The sequence below is a fragment of the Vipera ursinii genome, assembly GCF_947247035.1.
Source record: "Vipera ursinii genome assembly, chromosome: 6".
Lineage (NCBI taxonomy): Eukaryota > Metazoa > Chordata > Lepidosauria > Squamata > Viperidae > Vipera > Vipera ursinii.
The window spans coordinates 58,962,668-58,986,830 of NC_139515.1; the positions used below are offsets into that span (position 1 = coordinate 58,962,668).

Below are 24,163 nucleotides of genomic sequence, written 5' to 3' on the forward strand. Positions count from 1 at the left end.
TCATTTTGTAGAATTAATAGCAAAAGGTAGACAACTTTTTCATCACATCCTTCCAAAAATATCATGTTTCCCCAAAAATAAGACCCAGTCTTATATATTTTTTGCCTACAAAAGAGGCATTAGGTCTTATTTTGGGGGGATGTCTTTTCCACTGTCTCAGCTCACGGCGGCAGCAACAACAGGCCCATCCAGAAGGAGCCTGGATGGCCACCTCCGGCCTACTTCTGTGGCCACTTTTCCTGAAGGCCTCTGCCGGCGAAATGGAAGCCAGGGTGCAACGCGTGCATCATCCTCGAGCTCCATTCTGGGCTGCAGAGGCCTTTCCTGAAGGCCTCTGCTGATGAAACGGAGGCTGGGGCACGACGCACATGAGTGGGGGTGAGCAGCTGCAGAAGAAGTGGGCCAGCGGTAGCCACGTGGACTGTTGGTGCTGCTCCCGCAAGGCAAAGCAGGTGTCAAGGCATGGGAGGCCTGGCTGTGGTAGTTCTGAGGTAAGCAGGTGCAGGGTGTGTGGGGCAGCTCCATCCCCCACCCCCGCCCTAGCTTTTTACTTGAGTGCCTCACCCCACCTTGTGCAACCAGATGGTGGGATGGAGTGGGCAGGGCCTTAATTAGGGCTTTGGGGGGGGGTAGGGCTTAGGTGAACATGTAAAAATCAAGCTAGGACTTATTTTCTGGGAAACAATAGATTTGATCTTAGCGATGGTAGTTCAGCTTGCTTCTTTACTTATGACACTTTTTTAGTTTTATTTATTCCAAAACTTAAGAAATTTGTGTCAAGTATTTGACAACTCTAAAACAAATTCCTTAAACTGGGACTACTTGGTTCAATTAATAATTGAGTGCTCCTTTTTGTTTAAATCTTTGTTTTCTTGAATTTAGTAGGTAGGCAAATGATATAAGTATTTTGTTTGGATAATTTGTGTTTAAGATGTAAGCTAAATTTGACTACATACAAGATACATACTAATGAATTAGTTTTCTGTATATCAGGAACACATTATTTGCATATTAAATATACATAATTTCATATGTCAGGTTTAAAAAGCTCTTCTGGAAATATACTGAGAATATTCCAGAATAGCTTTTGATAACCTTGTATTGCACATTCTTATAATCTTTGAAAGTTTAAAAAAAGAACATTCATAGAATACCTGATTCTAAATATTCTATCATTCAGTTTCCTTGAATGATCATGGGCTCTACTATTAAAAAGATGAGAAAAATCTATTCATTTTCACAATAATTTGCCTTCAGGATATGCTTCATGTTACTTTAGAAAGGGAAATGTAAAATAACCTATTTTGGAGTGTTTCAATAATCACTGCTTGAATTAGCTGCATGTCAAAAGTATTTTTCATATAGTCAAACAATTCCTGACTTAAGTCGATTTTGAAATTATGTACCTTGTAGCTTTTTTATAGAATGGCTGAAGTTTGGAAAGCTTGAAAGGACTGCATAAATACAGAAAGACTTAAAATAACAATCCAATAGTATTGTTTTTACTCAAAATCTGATAAAATGCTTTAGAATGGATTCTAAATAATAGTAATGTTGATGCTCTTTAATCTCACCTTATATCCGTCACCAGGTGTCAGGATGAGATTTTTTTAACTTTCCGTAGACGACTTTTCATTGCATTTTTTTCATGTCAGTCAATATTCCATATACGGTATGTTTTCAACATCCTTGCCTTTGTAATTCTGGGGAATTATATGATTCTGATTTTATATATTGGACAAAAACTACCAATTGCTTTTTTCCAATTGCAGAAAATGATCTAAATATTTATCTTTATTTGAATCTTTAAATCATAGTTTCACTGAATTCATTTTTTAAAAAGTTAAATTTCAAAGAGCATGTTAATCTTTTGATCAATGTCCTTTCATTTTCCAAATTTCTCACCTCCCCTTTCTATTTGTCAGTGGTTGTGCTTTGTTCAGTTGAACAGCTGGTTTGCTTTAACACACATAAAAGGTGAAGCATGAGTTGTAGCATATGTAGTAAGGTTATCCTAAAATGTGGAAAAAACTAATTGTTTTACTTCTTATGAGCAAAGAAAATAAAAGCCTTGCCAGGAAGGGGGCGGGGTTATAGCAGCTACAGTTATAGTAGCAAAAGTGACATAATTCTAACACTTAAGGCTTGGTGACTTAAAAGCTTTTCTCCATGCTGTTTTAGGTACCAATGCCAGCAAGAAAATGCAAAGTATAAATACTCTTCCTGGTTATTTGCTTATATGTAGAGGGAACCAAGCAATATTTTGCCATGAGCAGTACTTGAGACCTGTTTTACCTGGTTTTACCCTTTTTCCTCCCTTTCAAATTAATTATGATTTATTAACTATTCAATCCCATGGAGCCTTGTTAAATAGAATGAGCAATCTATAGTAGAGAATTGATGTGAGCTGAATTTTGCTAAAATATGGCATATGTTAAGCAGTAAAATATTAGGAGTCATAGCTTGTTGAGTAAGATTACACAGTTAAGTATATGTATATACACAGAATGCCAATTAACAAGAGAACCAATTAGGTACTTGGAATTCAAATATAGCTCCAAACAACTGACCACACAAGACATTTATGAGCTAAAGAGAATAGGAAAAAAAAATCCTGCTGCTGATGTTGCCTAGTTTGGTAATGAAACATTCAGAAATTATATTAAAATAAGCTTGGAGAACCACAACCAAAATCTAAAACCCAAGCTACAAATATTTCCTATTATTTCAAGTATATACACAATCTATATTGGAGAGAAAGTTCTTATTCCAAAAAAGATGAATAACTTCAACTGGGCTCATATATTTATTACTGATGGTATACAATAATTAGAGAATGGTAAATGTTTTTCATGTTCCTGTTCCTACCACTCACCATGCCCAATACCAGCAGACCTGAGTGTTTCTCAGTAGGGATTGGTTGGTCCTTGAAGCACTAGGGCACAGGTCGGTAACCCGCCGCTCTGCAGCCGCATGTGTCTGTTTCAGCCTTCTGTGGCTCCTAATCCTCAGCCATTTGCAAAGACAGGCATTTGCGTTTCTATCTCTCTGTGTGTGTGTGTGTGAGAGAGAGAGAGAGAGAGAAAGAAAGAGTGGCCTCATGCTGTTCTTTGATAAGATGACAAGCTTATTGGGCGGGGCTCCTGCCTTTGCTGCCTCCCTCCCCCCCCTCTCTCACTGAGTGGGGGAAGAGGACTGGCAGACCAAGGGCAGGAGAGCCAGCCCAATAAGAATGTGTGTCAGCTTGTCAGAGAACAGCATGAAGCCAGCTTGCCAGGTGAGCAGAAGATTGGAAAGAGGGAGGAAGAGGAGGGGCAGAGAGAGAACTCATGCACAGCAACCTCTGTTTTTTAAACTCTTCAATCAAGCTCCCCACACACACACACACAAGTTTTGTGGCTCCAAGTGTTTTCTCTGGGAAACTAGTCCAAGTGGCTCTGAGTGTTTAAGGTCGCCGACCCCTGTACTAGGGAATCCCGTAAGAGTAGAGCCATGCTGGTCTATGGTGGCAAGAAATGGGAAGGAGCATGGGTAGCATCTTTTCCAACTAAACTATTATTAAAAGCCACACACTTTATTCAGCTACCAGACTCCTTTTATCAGATGCAGAAAATGGGTGGGCTGATATAGGATTTAAGTTGGGATGAAGTGAAGGGAGAAGATTGGTTGGCCTGTATCCCTATAACTCAAATAAATTAGGGAATCAAAACTACATCCTTAACGCAATGAGAACCATTTCCATATTAAGGCAGTTTAGGTATACATATAAATAGAACGATGGTCGACTCCTGCGATCCCCTGGACTGCAAGGCGATCAACCCTGACTGCTCTTTAGAAGGCCAAATCCTGAAGTTGAAACTTTGGCCACCTAATGAGAAGGACGGACTCAGTGGAGAAGAGCCTAATGCTGGGAAAGGTTGAGGGCAAGAGAAGAAGGGGACGACAGAGAATGAGGTGGCTGGATGGAGTCATTGAAGCAGTAGGCATGAGCTTAAATGGACTCCAGAAGTTAAAGTTGGAAGAGACCTTGGAGGTCATATAGTCCAACCCTGCTCAGGCAGGAAACCCTATACCATTTCAGAGAAACAGCTGTCCAGTCTCTTAAAAACTTCCAGTGTTGGAGCATTCACAGCTTCTGGAGGCAGGTTGTTCCACTGGTTATTTGTTCTAACAATCAGGAAGTTTCCTTAGTTCCAAGTTGCTTGATCACTTTCCATCGTTGCTTCTTGTCCTGCCTTCAGGTGCTTTGGAGAATAGCTTGACTCCCTCTTCTTTGTGGCAGCCCCTGAGATATTGGAACACTGCTATGTCACCCCTCGCCCTTCTCTTCATTAAACTAGACATACCCAATTCCAGCAACCGTTCCTTATATGTTTTAGCCTCCAGTCCCCTAATCATCTTTGTTGCTCTTCTCTGTAGAGTCTCAACATCTTTTTTACATCATGGTGACCAAAACTAGATGCAGTATTCCAAGTGTGGCCTTACCAAGGCATTGTAAAGTATTAATACTTCACGTGATCTTGATTCTGTTCCTCTGTTAATGCAGCCTAGCACTGTGTTGGCTTTTTTGGCAGCTGCAGCACACTGCTGGACTCCAAGATCCCTCTCACAATTGCTACTATTGAGCAAGTTACCACCTATACTAAACCTGTGCATTTGTTTTTTTCTTGCCTAAGTGTACAACCTTACTTTTCTCATCATTGAATTTCATTTTGTTAGATAGCACCCGGTGTTCAGGTCTGTCCAGATCCTCCTGTATCTTAAGCCTGACTTCTGGAGTGTTGGCTATTCCTGCCAGCTTGGTGTCGTCTGCAAATTTGATGAGTTCCCCATCTATCCCCTCATCCAAATCGTTGATTAAGATGTTGAAGAGCACTGGGCCTAGAACAGCCCTGGGGCACCCTTCCCTCCATGTAGATGCAGTTCCATTGAGGAACCACACCCTGATTACGGCCAGTCAGCCAGCTACGAATCCAACTGGTGGTGATGCTGTCTAACCCACATTTTTCTATCTTATCAAGTAGTAGGTTATGGTCTACTTTATCAAATGCCTTACTGAAGTCCAAGTAAATTATATCCACAGCATTCCTCTGGTCCACTAATTTTGCCACTTGGTCAAAGAAAGCAATAAGATTTGTCTGACATGATTGTTTTTGACAAACCCATGTTGGCTTTTGGTAATGATTTTGTTTGCCTCTGGGTGTTCGCTGATTCGTTGTTTATCTTTTCCAGAATCTTCCCAGGTATTGAGGTCAGGCTTATAGGTTCGTAATTTCCTGGATCCTTTTTTTCCCCTTTTTTGAAGACGGGAACTACAACAGCTCTATTCCAATCCTCTGGTATTTCCCCAGTGCTCCAGGATATTTGAAAAATATAGTTCAGTGGTTCTGAGATCACATCTGCCAGTTCCTTGAGAACCTTGTGGTGTAATCCATCTGGTCCTGGTGATTTGAACTCATCTAGGCTGGACAAGTGCTCACTTACCATTTTCTTGCCTATCTTAACTTGTGTTTCTATTCTGTTCTGGCACTGTTTTTGATAGGTGGACTTCAACTCCCAGAATTCCTGAGGCAGCATGGCCCAGCTTGGAAACCTCTCCCTTTCCCCTCAGCATAGCTGGCTCAGGAATTCTGGGAGTTGAAGTCCACCAGTCATAAAAGAGCCAAGGTTGCCTACCCCTGGGTTAGACTGTTGTTTTTTTTTGTTCTGCTTTCTCCGTTACTTGTCTGCCTTAGTTACATGCCCCTTTCCACTTTTTATACTTGTCCTTTCTAATCTTTCAATTTACCAGAGTTTTTTATGCAGCCGCGCTGGTTTCTTTTGAAAGCTGTGATTTTTCTTCTTTGTTGGTATTAGTTAGTAGAGAACATGAAAACCTGTAGCAAAGTTGTCCGTATGGGGCCCACACGACTTAGCGACTAACAAGAAATATATCTGTAAAAGTACGAATCTGATAGGAGAAAAACTTCAAATAACAAACACTTACTTTGATATTTTAACAATAGGTTGTCGGGCAGATCAGTACACCCAGGCATCCCGCTAAGTAGGCGGGTCACCTTAGGGACGACCTGTACCCGCTCAAAAATTCCTCTCACATTGGTAGTGAGGACCCGGGCGTCACCCCGGATCGTTATTTTCCTTACTCATAAGTTTAAGGCATACTGTTCTCAACTAGAGCAGGAAAGGTGATTGACAACAGAGTCGTTTAAAGGGAGGGTGAACTGTATAAGGCAATAGGAAAAAAAAGAATATAACATTTTAAATCTTTACTACTTACCCGCTAACTTGCTAATATAAGCAAAATGTTATAGAATCTGGAAGAAATACGTATCTAATATCTCATTTTATACATGCAAATTAAAATGGTTGTCGCTTTGGGTTATGGGAAGCTAGCCTCCGCGAAATCTCCAATTCCTTATTACGCGTGATTTGTCTAAAGCCGCGAGAAGCTGAAACAAACGGGTGTAAGTGTGAGGCCGGAAGTAGTTACTTCTCATGTCCGGGAGTCGGTCGCTGCGACTTTTCTCCCGGCCTAGAGAAAATATGGCGGATTTATCTTTGGATGAATTGATCAAGAAGCGCGGCGTCAGTGTCGGTACAAAAGGGAGGTGAGTTGAAAGAACCATCAGTCTGCAGAGAAACTACGAGGACGAAACCCAGCGTTGATGACGGTCTGCTTCCCACTCCCCATCGTAGCACGCAGAAAAGATCCGTACTGTGTCCGGGAGGGAAGGCCCGCCCAGAGCGACATCCTGTCTTCTGATTGGTTTATCGTTTTGTCAGTCGTTGCCTGCTAGAGAGTTCGGTTCTTTTGACCCACCGTGAGCAGTGCGGGGGTGTCGGGTGATAGGAAGGCAGCGCCAGCGGGTCTCCGGGCGAGAGGGGCACGGGACGTAGGTAGCAAAAGCAGCATGCTGTAGGTGAGGGCTGAGTAGGATGCTTTTCAAGGGTCTCCACCAGCCTCAGGGTATCCAGAAGTTGCTCCATTTCAAGAAATGGTTTCCATTAGCCCCATCTTTTAAGTACTGTAGCTTCTCTGGTTTTTCGTCTGTTTTTTCCCCCCTTTTTGGACTGGGGCTCTTGATTCTATTTAATGCAAAAAAGTGTGTAGAAGTAGAAGTATCTAGGAACATTTTACTGACATATTATCCCAAAAGTGCATCTCTGGAAAAGCTACACTGCACATAGCCTATATCATTTACTCCATAAACCGGTTTCAGAGACTTCTTGGAATTGAGGGCAAAATGAGCATGCTACCTTTTCATTAAGAACTATAAATCTGTTATCTATTCAGCCTTCTATGGTGAATTGGAAGTATTTGATAGATTTTTTTACAAAAATGTAAAGCTCTAGTTAATATGTGGCATTTCTCTTTCAGACTGAACATGAGGCCAGTCTTTGGAGGCATTAGATCTCGAATTGGAAACCAGCAAACCTTTTTAAGCAGATCATCAACCAGTGTCGGGTTTCAGCAGACCTTTGATGCACGTCAAAAGATTGGTATTACTGATGCTAGGCACAAAATTGGTGTGAAAGATGCCAGGGAGAAACTGCTTCAGAAAGACGCAAGGTTCAAAATCAAAGGGAAAGTTCAAGATGCCCGGGAGATGCTAAACTCCCGGAAACAACAGAGTATAGAAAAGGTGACCAAAGTTATTGATGCTAGAGAGAAAATTAGTTTGAAAAGAAGTGCTCCAGTTGCAGTCCCCATGAACACCATTGTGGAAACAGTATCTCCTGCTGTAAAGATCACAAAAACAATACAAGTAAGATTGCTAATTCACTTTGTTTTTCTGATTTCAGGAGAAATGACTTTGTTTTTCAAAGAAAAATATTGACGAAAGTAACAATGTGATTTATGTCAAACTCTTGACAGTTGAATCTTCCAGAATTCCTTATAACAAGATTCTATTATTTCATTCATTTAAATTTATTGGCCACCCAATTCCATTGGACTTGGCTGGTGTACAAAACAAAACAATGAGAAACAAAATTAATAGGCAGCTCAGACTGAAACACTTCTAGCAAACCCACAAAACAAAATAGGGCTGTTAAACAATGATAAACATCAACCCCAGAATCCACGCCAGGTTTTCAATCCTTTGTTAAACCCTAGGAGAGAGGGTTCCTTTATCTCTGGGTGGATTTTGTTCTGGAATGTGGAGGCCACGACAGGCATACTTCCTAGATCCCACAACATGGCATAATTAAATGGGAGTGCACCCACTCTACTGGAACACACTTGACAGGCAGAAATTATTGGAGATAAGTGGCTATCCAGGTATCCAGGACTTGGGCCATACAGGGATTTACTGATAATAACCAGAACCTTGAATTGCGTTCTCAAGATAACTGACAGCCAATGCAGCTTGTTTGCAATGGTGACACTTGGGCATGTCAAAATGCACCCATTACTACTTCTGCAGCTGCATTGACAGCTTCACCTGTACTACTTGAGGTTCAAATGAAGGACTGTACTCTTTACTGGCAGCAGATGACCTCTCGGTGGTTTCAAGTACTGTTGAACAGGAGAAAGGGCATGAACCCTAAGGCATTCTCTCCCTCCCCCATCAATACCAACTAGAACCAGCCTGAAAAGAGAGTGAACAACTGGAGCCCAGTGTCTCCCGCTTCTGATCCTCACAATCCAGAAGGATACTATGGTCAACAAATTCAAAAGCCGCTGAGAGATTAAGGAGCACTAGGATGGATGCACCACTCCCATCTTGATTCTACCAGAAGTTATCGGCAAGTGTGTCCAACACTGTCTCTATATTATACGCTGGCCTGAAGCCAGAGGGAAACAAGTTCAGATTTTATCAAAAAAGAATAGGATAAGGTCACAGAAGCCTCAGCAGTGAATAGAATAAAATAAGAATAGAACAGAACAGAACCTTAGAGGTCTTCTAGTCCAGCCCCCTGTCAAGCAGGAGAACCTACACCATTTCTGACAAGTGACTGTTTAGTCTCTTCTTAAAAACCTCTAGTGATGGAGCACTCACGATTTCTGAAGGCAAGCTGTTCCACTGGTTAATTGTCCTCACTGTTAGGAACTTTCTCCTTAATTCCAGGTTGTTTCTCTGATCAGTTTACAACCACTGTTTTTCGTCCTGCTTTGGAGAATAATTTGATGGCCTCTTCTTTGTAGCAGCCCTTCAAATACTGGAATACTGCTATCATGTCACCCCTGTTTCTTCTTTTCTCTAGACTAGCCAAACCCAAGTCCTGCAGCCATTCTTCATATATTTTAGTCTCCAGGCCTTTGATCATTTTAGTTGCTCTTCTCTGAACTTTTTCCAAAGTGTCGATATCTTTTTTGTAGTATGGTGGCCAAAATTGGGTGCAGTATTCCAGGTGTGGTCTTACTAGGGTTTTGTAAAGCAGTACTGATACTTTGTGTGATCTTGATTCTATGCCTCTGTTTATACAACCCAGGATTGTATATTAGCTTTTTTGGCTGCTGCTGCACATTGCTGGCTCATAGTCAAATGATCATCCACTAGGACCCCAAGGTCCCTTTCACAGTTGCTGTTTTTGAGCCAGGTCTCACCTAATCTGTACTTCTACCTTTGATTTTTCCTGCCTAAATGTAAAACTTTGCTTTTGTCCACATAAAATTCATTTTGTTGGATAGGGCCCATTGTTCCAAGTTTGTCTTTTTGGATCCTGAGTTTGTCTTCTGGGATGTTAGCGATTTAGATTTTATTAGATTTATATACCGCCCTTTTCCCGTAGGACTCAGGGCGGTTTACAAGGTGTTTAAAACATCAATACAAAAATTAAAAAAACAATTAAAATGATTAAATTCAGTCCCTGAAGTAGAAATATAAAAACCCCAATTAAAACTCTCAGCCTGGGCCGGAAAGCTCAAAGAGCCAGGTCTTGGCTGGCTCGGGAATTCTGGGAGTTGAAGTCCACAAGTCATAAAAGAGCCGAGGTTGCCTACCCCTGGGCTAGGTGCTATCACTCACTAAGGCAGGGTTTTTTTGTGAGTTTGGTACAAGATGCCATTTGATGGTTCTGTTTACTTCATTAAGCACACCATAAAAGAGAGAAGGGCAGATCTCCTGAAGAGAAAAGGTACTCTCTAAATATTAGAATTGCATTACTCGTGAAGATGGCAGATTGATATAAATGTATCAGCCTGCCATTTGTCTCACAAAATATTATTCAGTAATTTTCAGTTTTCCCACAGAAAGTGGTATATTGTGCACACCGAACTGATAGCATATGCATATACATACATATTGAAATTCTTGGAAAGATATCTTAACATCCCAAAGGAAATATTCTGTCTTATTTGCCATCAGGAGAAGAAGGGATTAGCTTAGCGCTTTTGTCTTTCTTCTCCAGTTTCATGTTAGAAGCTTCCCAATCTTCTTTGTCTCTGTGCCAGGTACTCAAGCTTAGGGCACTCTACAGCGTGTTAAAATATCATCCAGTTCTTCCTTCTTTGTTCAGTTGTAATCTATAAATTGTCAACTTAAAAATGTGGAGTCAAACAAATTCCAAGAATTCCCTTTGCTTTTTAAGTTCCATTCTAGGGCAGAAGCATCAGCCTGCTCCAGAGGCTGATTGATCATTGTAACTATATGGAGTTCTGACTGTAGAATTGCCTTACAGTAAAAAGTACAGCAATTTTTCCAGAGTTTTGTTATCTCACAAATAAAATCAGGCTTATTCCAAATATCTAAATAAAAGTCAGAAAGCTTTGGGTAATGATTCTATAAAGCATTGTGCCTTCTCTGATAACCTTTACAAATAGTTTGGAAGCAGAACACAATTATGGGACAAAGCAGTTCCTGCAATTATGCAACATTATTTGCTTAATTTCTATATCACATTAAAAAGCCTTTTATTACAGTTAGTGGAAGAGATTGTAGAATAATGCAGTTTAAGGCTTCAAAAATGGGTAAAGAAGTATTTGGTTTCTTTGTTATTATGGTAGAAGCACTAAAGAATAACCATTCATATTTTTGTAATCTTCCTTGAATGAATTAATGCTGATTTTATCTTTTTCTTCTTCTACCCCAATAAACAGCAGAAGGCTACAATTTCATCGCATGCTCATTCTGCAGGGATGAAGGTCAACATTGTGAATAATCACACCCCCAAACAGGTGTGTGTCTTTATGTAACTATCAGTTCAACCTACTTATATACATTTTGCTACTGTGTGTACAATGTTGACAAATTATTGGAAGCATCTGCTTTGGGATTATTCATTATAGATCTGTGCTCCTGGGCTGTGTGGTATCTTTAGTTTTGCAGTGTTATGAAGCTATTAGGATACATCAGGAAATGGCTTGGCAAAGTCAAGTCTGCTGTTACAATCCACTCATCAAGAGGGCTGGCAAAGGTTCCCCCTCTTCATGAGATTTATTTATTTATTTATTTAGATTTATATACCGCCCCTCTCCGAAGGGACTCGGGGCGGTGTACAGGGCAATTAAAACACTATAAACAACACATAATGTATAAAAATTAAAATGAAATTAAATCAAATAGCCCTAAACAATAAACACATTCTAAAATTTAAAATTTTTAAAATTAAGATCTAAAATCCCAGTCCCTCAGTCCAGGCCGGCAAGTTCAAATAGCCAAGTCTTCAGGTTGCGGCGAAACGAGCGAAGGTCGGGAGCCATCCGGAGCTCAACCAGATGGGATATGGGTGAAAGGACAAGCTTTCTGTATGGTAACTTCCATACTATGAATTTTTTCTTGCCCAGACTTCCCTGGGATAGGGGTTGGCTGTAAGTACCATCAAATTCTTAAATGTTGCCATTCTTCACTCTGTCTGCCCATCTATTGTGATGTACTTATGGAAATATTGACATAGCTACTTTGATTGTCTTTGATTTAACTTCTTTTCACAAAATAATGCTTAGTTAAATATTGAAAAGACTTGACCCCAAGTAAATAAATATCTTTGCACTTAATGTACTTGTTTTTGAGAATGTAAGCCTATGTTTTTGAGAATTTAAAATACTTAGTAGAGCAGAACATTGTATAGCATCCATAGTTAGTGAAAAACTGTAAGAAGCAGCTCAGCCTTCAACATTATTTTCATTGAATGGAAAACTCAAATTGGCTGCAAAGAGCAATATATGAATTATGAAATGTTTCTTGCAATCAGTAGAAAAGTAAAGGTTTGATTCTACCGCCCCCCCGCCGCCTATATTGTGGTTCCAGTCCTGTTCATAAACACTCCTCTTCCATTACCTATCATTTCAGAAACCACACATCATAAATGTAAAAGTCCAATTAATATAATAATCAGTTTGTCACTTAAAATGTGAATTATAGCCTAAATGAGCATCTTCCATTTCACTGTATTGTCAAGCTTTCCTGGGTTTCTGAACAGTGTTTGATATTACCTAATTGAACAATTTTGAAGCATTTCAATAAGTAAGCAATACATGCTTGGAAAAGTTTATATTTCTGTATTAAAAAGGCCCTCAAATGCTGCACAGATTTCTTCAGAATTGTGATATCTCCGTGTCTGTTTTACCTCTAAGAAGTATTGTGCTAAGAAGAATTAGTTAATTTGTGCCATAGCATATACAGTATAAGTTTAAAAAGATCACTACATACATATTCTTGATAGCTGAAGCAGAATTGAAATCCATAACAGCTTATTTGTTCAAGGTTAGCTGTTACTTCAACACCAACCCCACCTCTTTAAAATAACGATTTTGCAGCTACAGTGAGAAATATACAATTAATTATTTCCATTAAAAATTATGCCAACTTATCTCCTGTTTTAGTGCCTATACGATACAGAGGATGATGATGAAACTGTACCTCCCTTTCCCAACAAACAGATGAAAATCACAGCAACAAATAGCTTCCTGAACAATGCAGTAAGGATCTGGTTTTGTAATCTTTCTTTTCTGCTTTTAGTGGGCATATACAGATAAACATGCTTTCTTTCTATTCATATTGGATGGACATCCTGGTTCCAGCTTTCAGATTTGTACAGTTTTTTGCAGCTATTCTAGGACAAGGTGACAATTACTGTATCTGTGGCAGGTGTAGAGCCTCATAGAATTAATGTACCATTCATTTGTCTTTCCATCTTTTGAACTAGCTAGTAATTGAAATCTGTCCAGATTCCATTGTACTGCAAACTAACTCTATCCTTCATCATTCTGGTGAAAGGTAATTAAAGAGGCAAAAGGTAATTTTGTCTTGTTTTACTATCAAATCACCACAGTTCTGGGATATAATTTCTGATGTTGTCTTGAAAGTCCATATTATTGTGATGAAAAGTGCATATTATAAATGATTGATCATGTTGAGGCTCATGCATTGTACAAAACCACTAACAAACGATATAAGTTAATATCATGCATGAGCCCAGTCAATATATTTTGATAAGACAATGGAAGGTATATTGCAGATCAATTACAGAGTAATCTCTAAAAATGTTGCTCCATTTTTATCTCTTATCAGTTAAAAGAGCAGAAAGGAAGTCATCGTTCTTTGCTGAACTAGAGTACAAATGCTTTTATTATTTACCTTAAAAGCCATATTTTATGAAATACATATGGCCAAAGATCCTTCAAAATAAGTTAAACAAAAGCATGAAAGGAAGTCTCATGTTCAATCTAACTAGTCAACTGTCATTTAATTCTGTTCAGGGTAAAAGAAGCTATAGTTTAAAAAACATACAGCAGTATTGGTTGCCTTAAAGGAATTATTGCTGATTGTGAGTTTCAATCAAAATTAGCGATCTGTGCTTGTCATTTTGTTTGCTTACTATTCTATCTATCTATCTACCTACCTACTTGTATGCCACCTCAATCGCTGATGTAACTCTAGATGGCTTACATATTAAGATTAAAATAATAAAATTAAAAGAACAATCAAATGGCAAGAATAATTACAGGACATCAGGGGAAAGAATCAAATTCAAAGATCAAAATATGATACCAGGGGGTAGATTATCTCATCCTACCAGTATCATCATCCATTTTTGTTTTTATCGTTTTAGCTCTAAAGCTGTGTAACAAAATTGTGTGCAGTAATCCAGAAAGATTCCTGCTCTAGTTTTAGAACAGACATGTCAAACACAAGGCCCGGGGGCCAGATGTGGCCCGCGAAATGGTTTCATGTGGCCCGCGAAGCCATCCTGGAAACAGTGAGGGAATGGCCCCCATTGCCTTGGCCCCTTTCCCAGAGACCCTCCTTCTGCCAGAGATCCTCAGATCTGTCCTACTCCTGCCCAGGCCCCCATAGGCACCCTTGATGCGAACGATGTAGAGCTGGCCACGCCCACCCTGGCCATACTCACCCAGCCCCCTGAGGGCAACCACAATGCTGATGCGGCCCTCAATGAAATTGAGTTTGACACCCCTGCCCTAAGTTATTTTTTGCCCACAGATTTATAAATAAATAGGGCTTATACTAATTAATGTTCTTTGCAATGTCTGTCTAACTTTTAGTATAAAAAGGAATTTATTTTAACATTTTGCTTATCTTTCATTAGGATTGTTGCTTTATTGTCTTGTTTCAAATATATCTGAAAAATGAAAAATATTTGAAAAAGTTCACTTTTAATTGCTATACTTCGCTCAGACATTTTGTACCTTTTTGTTATCCGCTATCCCAGGGGTAGGCAACCTTGGCTCTTTTATGACTCATGGACTTCAACTCCCAGAATTCCTGAGCCAGCATGGACTTGGAAACCTCTCTTTCCCCTCAGCATAGCTGGCTCAGGAATTCTGGGAGTTGAAGTCCACAAGTCATAAAAGAGCCAAGGTTGCCTGCCCCTGCTCTATCCTATTATTATATTGCAGGAATTATTTAAAATGCCTCCTATAATATATTCACTATTGCCATAATATAAATATTTTGTTTTCATTAATAGTATCTGGAACTATGTGATTTTAAAAAATATATTCTAAATTTGATGAAACATTTACTGATAGAGGCAGTGTATTTCATTAAGCTTACTCTAGTGCAGACATGTCAAACACAAGGCCCGGGGGCCAGATCCGGCACGTGAAGTGGTTTCATGTGGCCCGCGAAGCCATTCTAGAAACAGTGAAGGAACGGCCCCCTCTGCCCTGGCCCAGAGACCCTCCTTCCGCCAGAGACCCTAAGATCTGCCCCACTCCTGCCCAGGCCCCCATAGGCACCCTTGATGTGAATGATGTAGAGCTGGCCATGCCCACCCAGTAGGCCATACGTACTCTAGCCACGCCCACCCAGTAGGCCACACCCACCCAGGCCACACCCACCCGGCCCCCTGAGGGCAACCGCAATGCTGACGCGGCCCTCAATGAAATTGAGTTTGACACCCCTGTTCTAGTGTGTGATATTTTTAGAAAAACTAAAGTATAATAGTGTGATAAAATTAAATCATTATTTTTAAAAAACATGAAATGCTTCAGTTTTCAGTACAGTCTAAAACTCCAGCCAGCAGGTCCTTGTTAGATGAAAACTAAAGGAAATATTTTAGTGGGATAGTTTAGCTCAACAGCTATATGTCTTGTCTAGCCCACATGAGTTTGTTCCTGCAGCTGGGAGATCTTGCTATGTAGTACTATTTGTCTTTTGGTATTTGGGGGGGGGGGAAGAATTGCTTCTGGCATTTCCAATATTTTATATGTTTTGTTTGTGCAGGCTGGACACAGCGGCAACAAGTTTTCTCTCTCAAAGACAGTCCCTCTTACAAAAGTTGTCCAGAATGATGCATATACAGCCCCCCCGGTCCCCCCTTCCCCCATCCGAACAAAGGCCCTCACAAACATGTCTAGAACCTTAGTGACCAAGGAAGAATCCGCTAAAGAGCCTACAGTGGTCGAGGTGAGCTGGAGTGGGAGAGGGGATTAATTCTTTTAAAATTAATTTTACTCTAAAATGAGATGAACAGATATTCTGTCCTTTCCCCAAATATAGAGATGCAAACATGAGGCCACAGTCACCAAAGCACCTCCAGGGTACTGTTCCCAAATAATTCCAGAGAACTATATTAATTTTGCTGAATTGTGTTTAAATTAAATTGCATTTAGTTTTTGTCTTGCTCCATTTTTTGATGGAAGTTTCCTTCATGCCACGTGGAGTGTGCGTAGTTCACAATTATGAATGTGCTCTCCCTCACCCCAACCAAATTGCAGAATTGTATATAACATGAGCTATTTGTGGAATCCGATATAAATTTTTGCTGTCTGAATATGCTTTATATGGTGGTTGGATATTAGTTAGGGAGAATTACAGGTAGTCCTCAACTTTTGACCACAGTTGATCCTGAAATTTCTGTTGTTAAGCAAAATAGTTATTAACTGAATTTTGCCCCATTTTACGACCTTTTTTCCAAAGTTGTTAAGTGAATCACTGACTCATCGCAGTTCTTAAGTTAGTAACATGGTTATTAAATGAACTTGGTTTCCCCATTGACTTTGCTTGTCAGAAGGTTATAAAAGGTCATCACATGATTCCAGGGCATTGCACCTGTTCATAAATATATGCCAGTTGCCAGGCAACTGAATTTTGATCACATGACCATGGGGATGCTACAACGGACATGTGAAAAAAGTCATAAATCACTTATTTTAATGCCGTTGTAACTTCAGTCACTAAACAAATGGTTGTAAGTCAAGTGTTCTGAAAATAGTAGAAATTTAACTAGATTTTAGATTTTCACTTTGCTTATGTGCATTATTACATCATTGATATTTCTTCTATTTATTGCTGATGTTTATCTTATTTTTATTGTAGCCAGCCTTTAGTCCTTTAGAGGGTACTAAAATGACTGTGAATAATTTACACCCCCGTGTTACAGAAGAGGATATTGTTGTGAGTATTGTATGTTTTTGAAGTCAGAGTACACATAATTTTCAACTTATAATCATAATTGCGTCCAGAATTTCCATTATAGATTGGTCCAGTCGTAATACAAATCACTGTATGATTGGACCCGATTTTATGACCATTTTAACCAGGGTTGTTAAGCAAATCACATGGTCATTAAGCGAATCCAGCTTCCCCAGTTTATGCTTATTGTCAGAAACTGGCAGGGAAGGTCACAAATCGCAGTCATATGACAGCAAGATGCTGCAACTTGGCCTAAGTGCAAGATGGTTGTCAAGCACCCAAACTGCGATCACATACGGCTAGTGCAACTGTGATAAGTGCAAGGATAGGGCATAAATCACTTTTTCCAAGGTCATCGTAAATTTGAAATGTTGTTAAATGAACAGTCATAAGTTGAGTGCCTGTAGCCTTTCTTCTGACTGTTTCCATTAAATAGTGCAATAAGGAACATGTTTTTGAGAAATTGGAACGTTTTATCAAAAGCTAACAAGTAACCTGCTTAATAATTTAAACACCAGAACAAATTTAATAGTTCCAAGAAAAGCCTTATGTATGTGACACTGAAGTACAAAAGCCTAGAATTCTTCAGTTGTAAGCTTGACACTGTATATAGGTATACAGTAGTTTCAAAATCTAAGGAATCTAGAACATTTATAACACGCAGGGAAAGCTGTAGTATCTCACTCATAAACCTTTTTTGCTATAATGCAGAAACTTCAATACTAGATGTTTTGTTACCACAAATTTAATTTACTGATAATAGGTAAAGGTAAAGGTTCCCCTGCACATGCGTGCTAGTCGTTTCCGACTCTAGGGGCCGGTGCTCATCTCCGTTTCAAAGCCGAAGAGCCAGCGCTTGTCCGAGGACGTCTCCGTGGTCATGTGGCCGGCATGACTAGACGCCAAAGGCGCACGGAACGCTGTTACCTTCCCACCGTAGTGGTTCCTATTTTTCTACTTGCATTTTTACATGCTTTCGAACTGCTAGGTTGGCAGAAGCTGGGACGAGTAACAGGCGCTCACTCTGTTACGCGGCACTTGGGATTCGACCTGCCAAACTGCCGACCTTTTGATCGACAAGCTCAGTGTCCTAACCCACTGAGCCACCGCGTCCCTTATTTGCTGATAATAAGACTTCATAAATACAAAAACTGGAAGAGATCTCTAAATTATGTTAGACAAATATTTGCTCCCTCCATATTTAGAAAAAGTAGGTCTTTGATTATTGTGTACTCTCAGCAATTACAGTAGGCAGGGATCTTTTATGTCCTGACTACATGACTATGTTTGGTTTGCTAATGAGGGACACAGAAAGGTGGAATAAAGACATCAAAGCAGTGTTGTGTTATTTATTTTTATTTTATTTGTTGCATTTCTGAACCATTTTTTCCCAGTGTGATGGTGCAGATACAGTCTTCTCCATCTCAGTACCAAATATCTCTGTTTACTGTCTTAAAATGAATTACATGCATTAGGTAGTATCTAAATCTGGTATCTTGCTGATATTGCTTTAACAATCCTGTCTTGTTTAAAGCCATGGCAGTACTATATTCTTTATTCCAAAACAACCATCTTTTTCCTCAGGAATTATTCTGTGTCTGTGGTGCCCTAAAGCGAGCTCGTCTGGTGAACCCTGGGATGGCTGAAGTTGTCTTTGTAAAAAAGGAAGATGCCATCACTGCATATAAGAAATATAACAACAGATGCTTGGATGGTGAGTATGAACCTCATATGAAAGGTTGAACTTTTCTTTCTTTTTTCTTGCTTTGCAAAATACTTTAAACATTTTCAGGAAAACAAAGAGTCAAATAATAAAAAAGATATCTATTTTACCAGGATTTTAGAATACAGATTTTTGTAGTTGGCATTTTCCAAATTAACAGTGATTTTTCTTTTTATCAAGAGGAGAAAAATCATGGAAGCAATGCTTCTGACAGTAAATATATAGTGAGGAAAAAGTGAAAGAAATAATAATCACTAATATCCAAAAATAAGACCTGGTCTTATATTTGTTTTCCTCCAAAAGGGGAAATTAGGTTTTATTTTTGAGGGATCTCTTATTTTTTTCACTGTTTTGCCATGCGCGGCAGAATTAACAGCCCCATCTAGCAGGAGCCCACATGGCTGCCACTGGCCCACTTCTGTAGCCACTCACCGCCACTCACGCATATCACCCCTGGCCTCCATTTCACCAGCAGAGGTCTTCAGGAAAGGCCTCTTCAGCTAAGAATGAAGCCCAGGATTGACGCGTGCGTCGCTTGCCAGCTTCCATTTTCCTGGCAGAGGCCTCTGCCAGTGAAACAGAGGCTGGCGGGCAACATGGCGAGTGGCTGTAGAAGTGGGCTGGTCATAGCCACATGGGCTACAGCTGGACAAGGCTGTTGGTGCCACCATTGCAAGGCAAGGTAGGTATCGGGGCATGGGAGGCCTGGCTGTGGAGGCCCTGAGGTAAGCGGGTGTGGGGCACGTGGGGCAGCTCCACCCCATCCCCCACCTATCTCGCCTCACCTTGTGGTACTGCAAACAACCAGACGGAATGGGCGGGTGGCCAGTTGCTCAGGCTCTTAACTGCGGCTTATTTTTGAGGTAGGACTTGCAATAGGCCACAGGTCGGCAAACCGCGGCTCCGGAGCCGCATGCGGCTCTTTAAGCCATCCTGTTGCCTGGTGTGTGTGCACCTTTCCGAACGGGCAGTGGTGCGCGCGCACCTCTCCGAACGGGCAGTGGTGCGCGCGCACCTCTCTGAACAGGCAGTGGTGCGCACGGACCTCTCCGAACGGGCAGTGGCTCTGCAAACAGGCCGCGGCAGCTTTCCAAACCGGCGGCAGCAGGTCTGCAAACGGGTGGCACTACTGCCCGTTCGGACGGAGGTGCGCACGCACTTCTCTAAAGGTTTGGAGAGCTGCGCGCGCACCTCTCGGAACGGGCGGTACTGCCGCCCGTTTGGAAAGCTGCCGTGGCCCGTTTGCGCGGCAGGTCTGCAAACTGGCCGCAGCAGCTTTCCAAAACGGCGGCAGCAGGTTTACAAATGGGTGGTGGTACACGCGCACTTCTCCAAAGGTTTGGAGAGCTGCGTGCGCACCTCCGAACGGGCGGCACTGCCGCCCATTTGGAAAGCTGCCGCGGCCTGTTTGCGCCAACTCTGAAGGGGGCAACTCTGCAAACGGGCTACGGCAGCTTGCAGACCTACCGCCACCCAAATGGGCGATGGCAGGTCTGCAAACAGGTGGCGCCGCCGCCCGTTTGGATAGTGGGAAGGTTTGGAGAGCTGCACGTGCATCTCTCCGAACGGGCGGCGATTTGGATGTCCCGGGGGTGGCTCTGGCTGTGCCCGAGCTGAAGGTGCCCGTCGCCAGGGAGACCCGTCGCCGCACAGGTGCCTCCCGTTTTGTGCATGCGCAAAATGTTTTGGTTTTTGCACATGCGCGTGCGTGGATGCATACGCACGCACTTTTTGCGGCTCCCACTTTTTTGTGTGTGTGATGGAACCGGTTCCCAGTGGCTCTTTTGCTTTTTCAGGTTGCCGACCCCTGCATTAGGCGCACGCATAAAATCAAGCTAGGGTTTATTTTTGAGATAGGGCTTATTTTCGGGGAAACACAGTAGCAGTACTTTAAAGCATTGCATCTTTTGATGTTATGTTATTTTTTTCTCACTAGGACAACCAATGAAATGTAATCTTTTCATTAATGGAAATGTCATCACATCAGACCAGCCTATTTTGCTGTAAGTGTATTACATTCGTAAAGTTAAAGATCTTTAAAGTCAGAATATAAATGTAAGATGTAAATAATTTTTGCCTTTCTTAGGTTATCAGCCTGAAAATATGAAAAGCTATTTGAGTTCAGCATTGATAGCAATCATTTCATTCCTGATTATCACTCGGTGTTGGAGATTCTGGCACTCCTAATTTGTTCTTCCTTTTTCTTTCCATTATTCTTGTATATAAAAAAAATACTGTTGCTTGAGTCTATATTCTGTAAGGAGGCTAAATATAATGCTATTTCTTGTAATTTTGCCTAGTCGATTGAGTGACACTCCTTCAGTGAAGAAAGAAATTGAACCACGTCGGACAAGCACAGGAACGTCTTCAAATCCCCCAGCTGAAGTGGATCCTGACACCATCTTGAAGGCACTCTTCAAATCCTCGGGGACTTCTGCTACTGTGCAGCCTACAGAGTTCAAAATCAAACTTTGAAAAGTAGCAGTCAGAAGTGGACTAGTAAACTGAGTGTGGAAAATTGGGAGACATGGAAACACAATTGTTGTGTTGGACTGCACTCAAACCTTTGTTTTTCTACAGTTGCTACCTTTCCTGTACAGTAGTGTTCCCCTAAATGTGTTCGTTCTGTTTTCATAGTTGGAATTTTTGTCCCAATATTTCTAATGGAATAATTTCCCCTTTCTCTACTGAAATCTGTATCACCATGTAACTTCCTTTTTTTCACCTGCTCCCCACTGCAGTATCCAGCCAGTTAAAAGTACACCTAGTTAAAGGTGTGATAAGCATTTATTGTGGCTTTCATTCTTTTAGTAAAAATGGTGACCCTTTTGCTTTATACAATTAATAAACATTTCATTTCAATATATCTGTGTCTGTGGAAGAGACTTGCTATAATACTGTACTCCCAGGCATTGATAATAGCTGTCTGCTACTCTAAAATTGGTAAAAAGGAAGTCAGTAGCAAATGAAATTTTCATGCAGCAACTAATAGAAGAGATTATGAAGGAGTGAGAATATGTAAAAGTATATAACATATTCTATACTACTTTCATTGCCATGTATTCATGTTGTTAATATGTTGATGGAGGAATATTGTTGTGATTTTCAGGATGTTACACAGAAATGCTTTTTCTATTGGATTTGTTTGAATGCCAGTAAAGTACTTAGCTTCATTATCTAGTATTTATATTTTTTTCAATTTTTGATAAGATCTATACTGCAAAGGAAAATTATCTTCCAGTTAAACAGTACAAGATAGATAATGATAGTGTAAGCTGTTTTTATGCAGTGCTTTAGAACCACAAATAGTTCTGGTAGCCCTGATGTGAATAGAATTCAAGTCAGACCTTTATTTTGTTACATTTTTCTGAGATGTTGGCTCTAAAACTGTTGTCCATAAGCTAATTCAATGCAATTTTCTCTCAGGCCGCAAAACAGCTGGTCACTTAGCAGTTGATTGTTAAATATGAAAACAAAGACTAGAGGGTGACATACCGGTAATAACAGTGTTCTAATATCTCAGGGGTTGCCAAAAAGAAGAGAAGGTCAAGCTATTCTCCAAAGCACCTGAAGGTAGGACAAGAAGCAATGGATAGAAACTAATCAAGGAGAGGATCGACCTAGAATTAAGGAGAAATTTCCTGACAGTTAGAACAATCAGTGAAACAACTTGCCTCCAGAAGTTGTGGGTGCTTCAACATTGGAGGTTTTATGGAAGAGATTGGACAACCATTTGTCTGAAATGGGACAGGTAATCCTCGACTTATGACCACAATAGAGCCCAAAATTTCTGTTGCTAAGTGAGACATTTGTTAAGTGAGTTTTGCCTCATTTTGCAACCTTTTGTGCCACAGTTAAGTGAATCACTGCAGCTGTTAAGTTACTAACATAGCTATTAAGTGAATCTGGCTTCCCCATTGACTTCGCTTATCAGAAGGCTGCAAAACAGGATCACACTCCGATCGGGACACTCCTACTATCATAAATATGAATCAGTTGCCAAGCATCTAAATTTTGATCACGTGACAATGGGGATGCCGGAACAGTTGTAAATGTGAAAAACTTACCATAAGTCACTTTTTCAATGCCATTGTAACTTCATACATTCACTAAATGAACTGTTGTAAGTTGAGGATTATTCTTCTGCTTGAGTAGGGGTTGGAGTAGAAGACCTCCAGGGTCACTTCCAACTGTAATTCTGTTATTTGAAATATCAATAGCAAACATTGACCATTCTGTTCTTAAGGAGTTAACATGTTTGTATAAATTGTATCTCTTAAGTCTCTTTCTCTGGATAAGAGTCTGCTGCTACCTTGTAGCACTATTCCCATGAAAAAGTGGTGAGGGCACCTTAAATGAATTATTCAACATAAAATAGAGGAGGGTGGGCAATGAAAGAAGTTATTTAAAACTAAGAAAGATGTATTTTATGTCCATGTGCAATTTTACCTGATGTACAAATTTTTGCTAAAAGATTTTTAAAAAGATCTTTTAAAAAAACCACCATAACACAATGAAATAGCACTGGATAACTCCTTAGACATTGAATTTTTGTTCTTTCAATTGCAAGATTTAAACATTTCCATGTGTGCTATAATCCTTTAATAATAGCTTATTCCACTGTAAGCCTGATGCTCAGTAATTGTTCTTCATTCTATAGTGTCGGTCTAATTTCACAAGGATGTGGCAGTCAAATTATATCACTTCAGGATATGAATCATTGTTCCCTATGGAATTTGCTAATCTGGATTATTAATTTTACTCTCACTGGGGAAATGTACTTTTGAACAAATAGGTATTTTTTGTGCAGAAATGCAATTCCTTGTATCTGTCCTTCATTAACAGCAGTGGGGTTGGTTACAGAGAAGGTTAACCAGAGAACATGATGTAATATGTTTCTGAATAAATACTGTACTTGTTATACAGAGAATATTCTACTTTTTTTAAAGATGCAAAACATGAAATTTGTAATATTTGATTTTGTTGATTTAAACAACAGCTGATAGCATAAGTCTACTTAAGGATGTGGATATGTTCAGTACTCTCCTATGCATGAGGAACAGAGGATTTTTACTTTAAATTTGCAAATCAACTTCACCCTTAGATATTGCTTTTCATATTCAGGAAGATTTTGATGGGAGTTGTTTGAGAAATCAGAATAATGGTGATTAAAATAACTACACGAGATATACCCTGAATATATGATGTTTAACTTTTTCCATTACAAAATGAATTTACAATTCCATTACAATGCAAATTTTGTTTAAAGTGAGGATATTGGCTCATTTTTACCCCAATTAGCTGGAAGCTCCTAGCTAACCATGATTTAAGTTGATCAGGGATCAGACTCATCAGAGATCCTACAATTCCTGAGACCTCAGTAAGTCAGCCAAAAAAAAAAGCAAGTCCCTTCCATATTATTGCCAAGAAATTGTCCTCGTCTTGAAAGGAAAATCTTCCATATGCTGATATATCCATCCTATCAAACCGAAGGAATCTTCTGTGGATGTTTCACACACATGGGAGGGCTTCCTATGATGCTTTTAAAAACGATGTAACATTGGACACTACACTAGAAATTTTCAGCTCCAAAATTAACCCTGGAAACTAATTTCCCGTG

General features: G+C 40.2%; 1 protein-coding gene across 3 annotated transcripts; it reads left to right on the forward strand.

Annotated features, from left to right (window-relative positions):
• The first annotated feature begins 204 nt into the window (after positions 1-204).
• POLDIP3 (DNA polymerase delta interacting protein 3) lies at positions 205-23,464 on the forward strand. Of its 3 annotated transcripts, none has more exons than XM_083365497.1 (9): positions 205-491; positions 7,379-7,766; positions 11,042-11,119; positions 12,767-12,862; positions 15,630-15,812; positions 16,725-16,802; positions 18,405-18,534; positions 20,480-20,546; positions 20,844-23,464. In XM_083365497.1, the coding sequence occupies exons 1-9, from the start codon at positions 463-465 to the stop codon at positions 21,016-21,018; spliced, it is 1,224 nt and encodes a 407-aa protein (XP_083221623.1). In that variant the 5' UTR covers positions 205-462; the 3' UTR covers positions 21,019-23,464. The 3 variants fall into 3 exon arrangements, with proteins under 3 accessions (XP_083221623.1, XP_083221621.1, XP_083221622.1); XM_083365495.1 differs by lacking the exon at positions 205-491 and adding an exon at positions 6,470-6,608; XM_083365496.1 differs by lacking the exon at positions 205-491 and adding an exon at positions 6,470-6,608 and having other exon boundaries at positions 11,045-11,119.
• Positions 23,465-24,163: the final 699 nt, after the last annotated feature.

Bases quoted from the DNA above. Each gene is read 5' to 3' on its own strand.
- POLDIP3 (XM_083365495.1), top strand. From the start codon at position 6,496: ATGTCCGGGAGTCGGTCGCTGCGACTTTTCTCCCGGCCTAGAGAAAAT. The intron at 11,120-12,766 runs GTGTGTGTCTTT...CTCCTGTTTTAG, and splicing joins ATAATCACACCCCCAAACAG to TGCCTATACGATACAGAGGA. The intron at 18,535-20,479 runs GTGAGTATGAAC...TTTTCTCACTAG, and splicing joins TAACAACAGATGCTTGGATG to GACAACCAATGAAATGTAAT.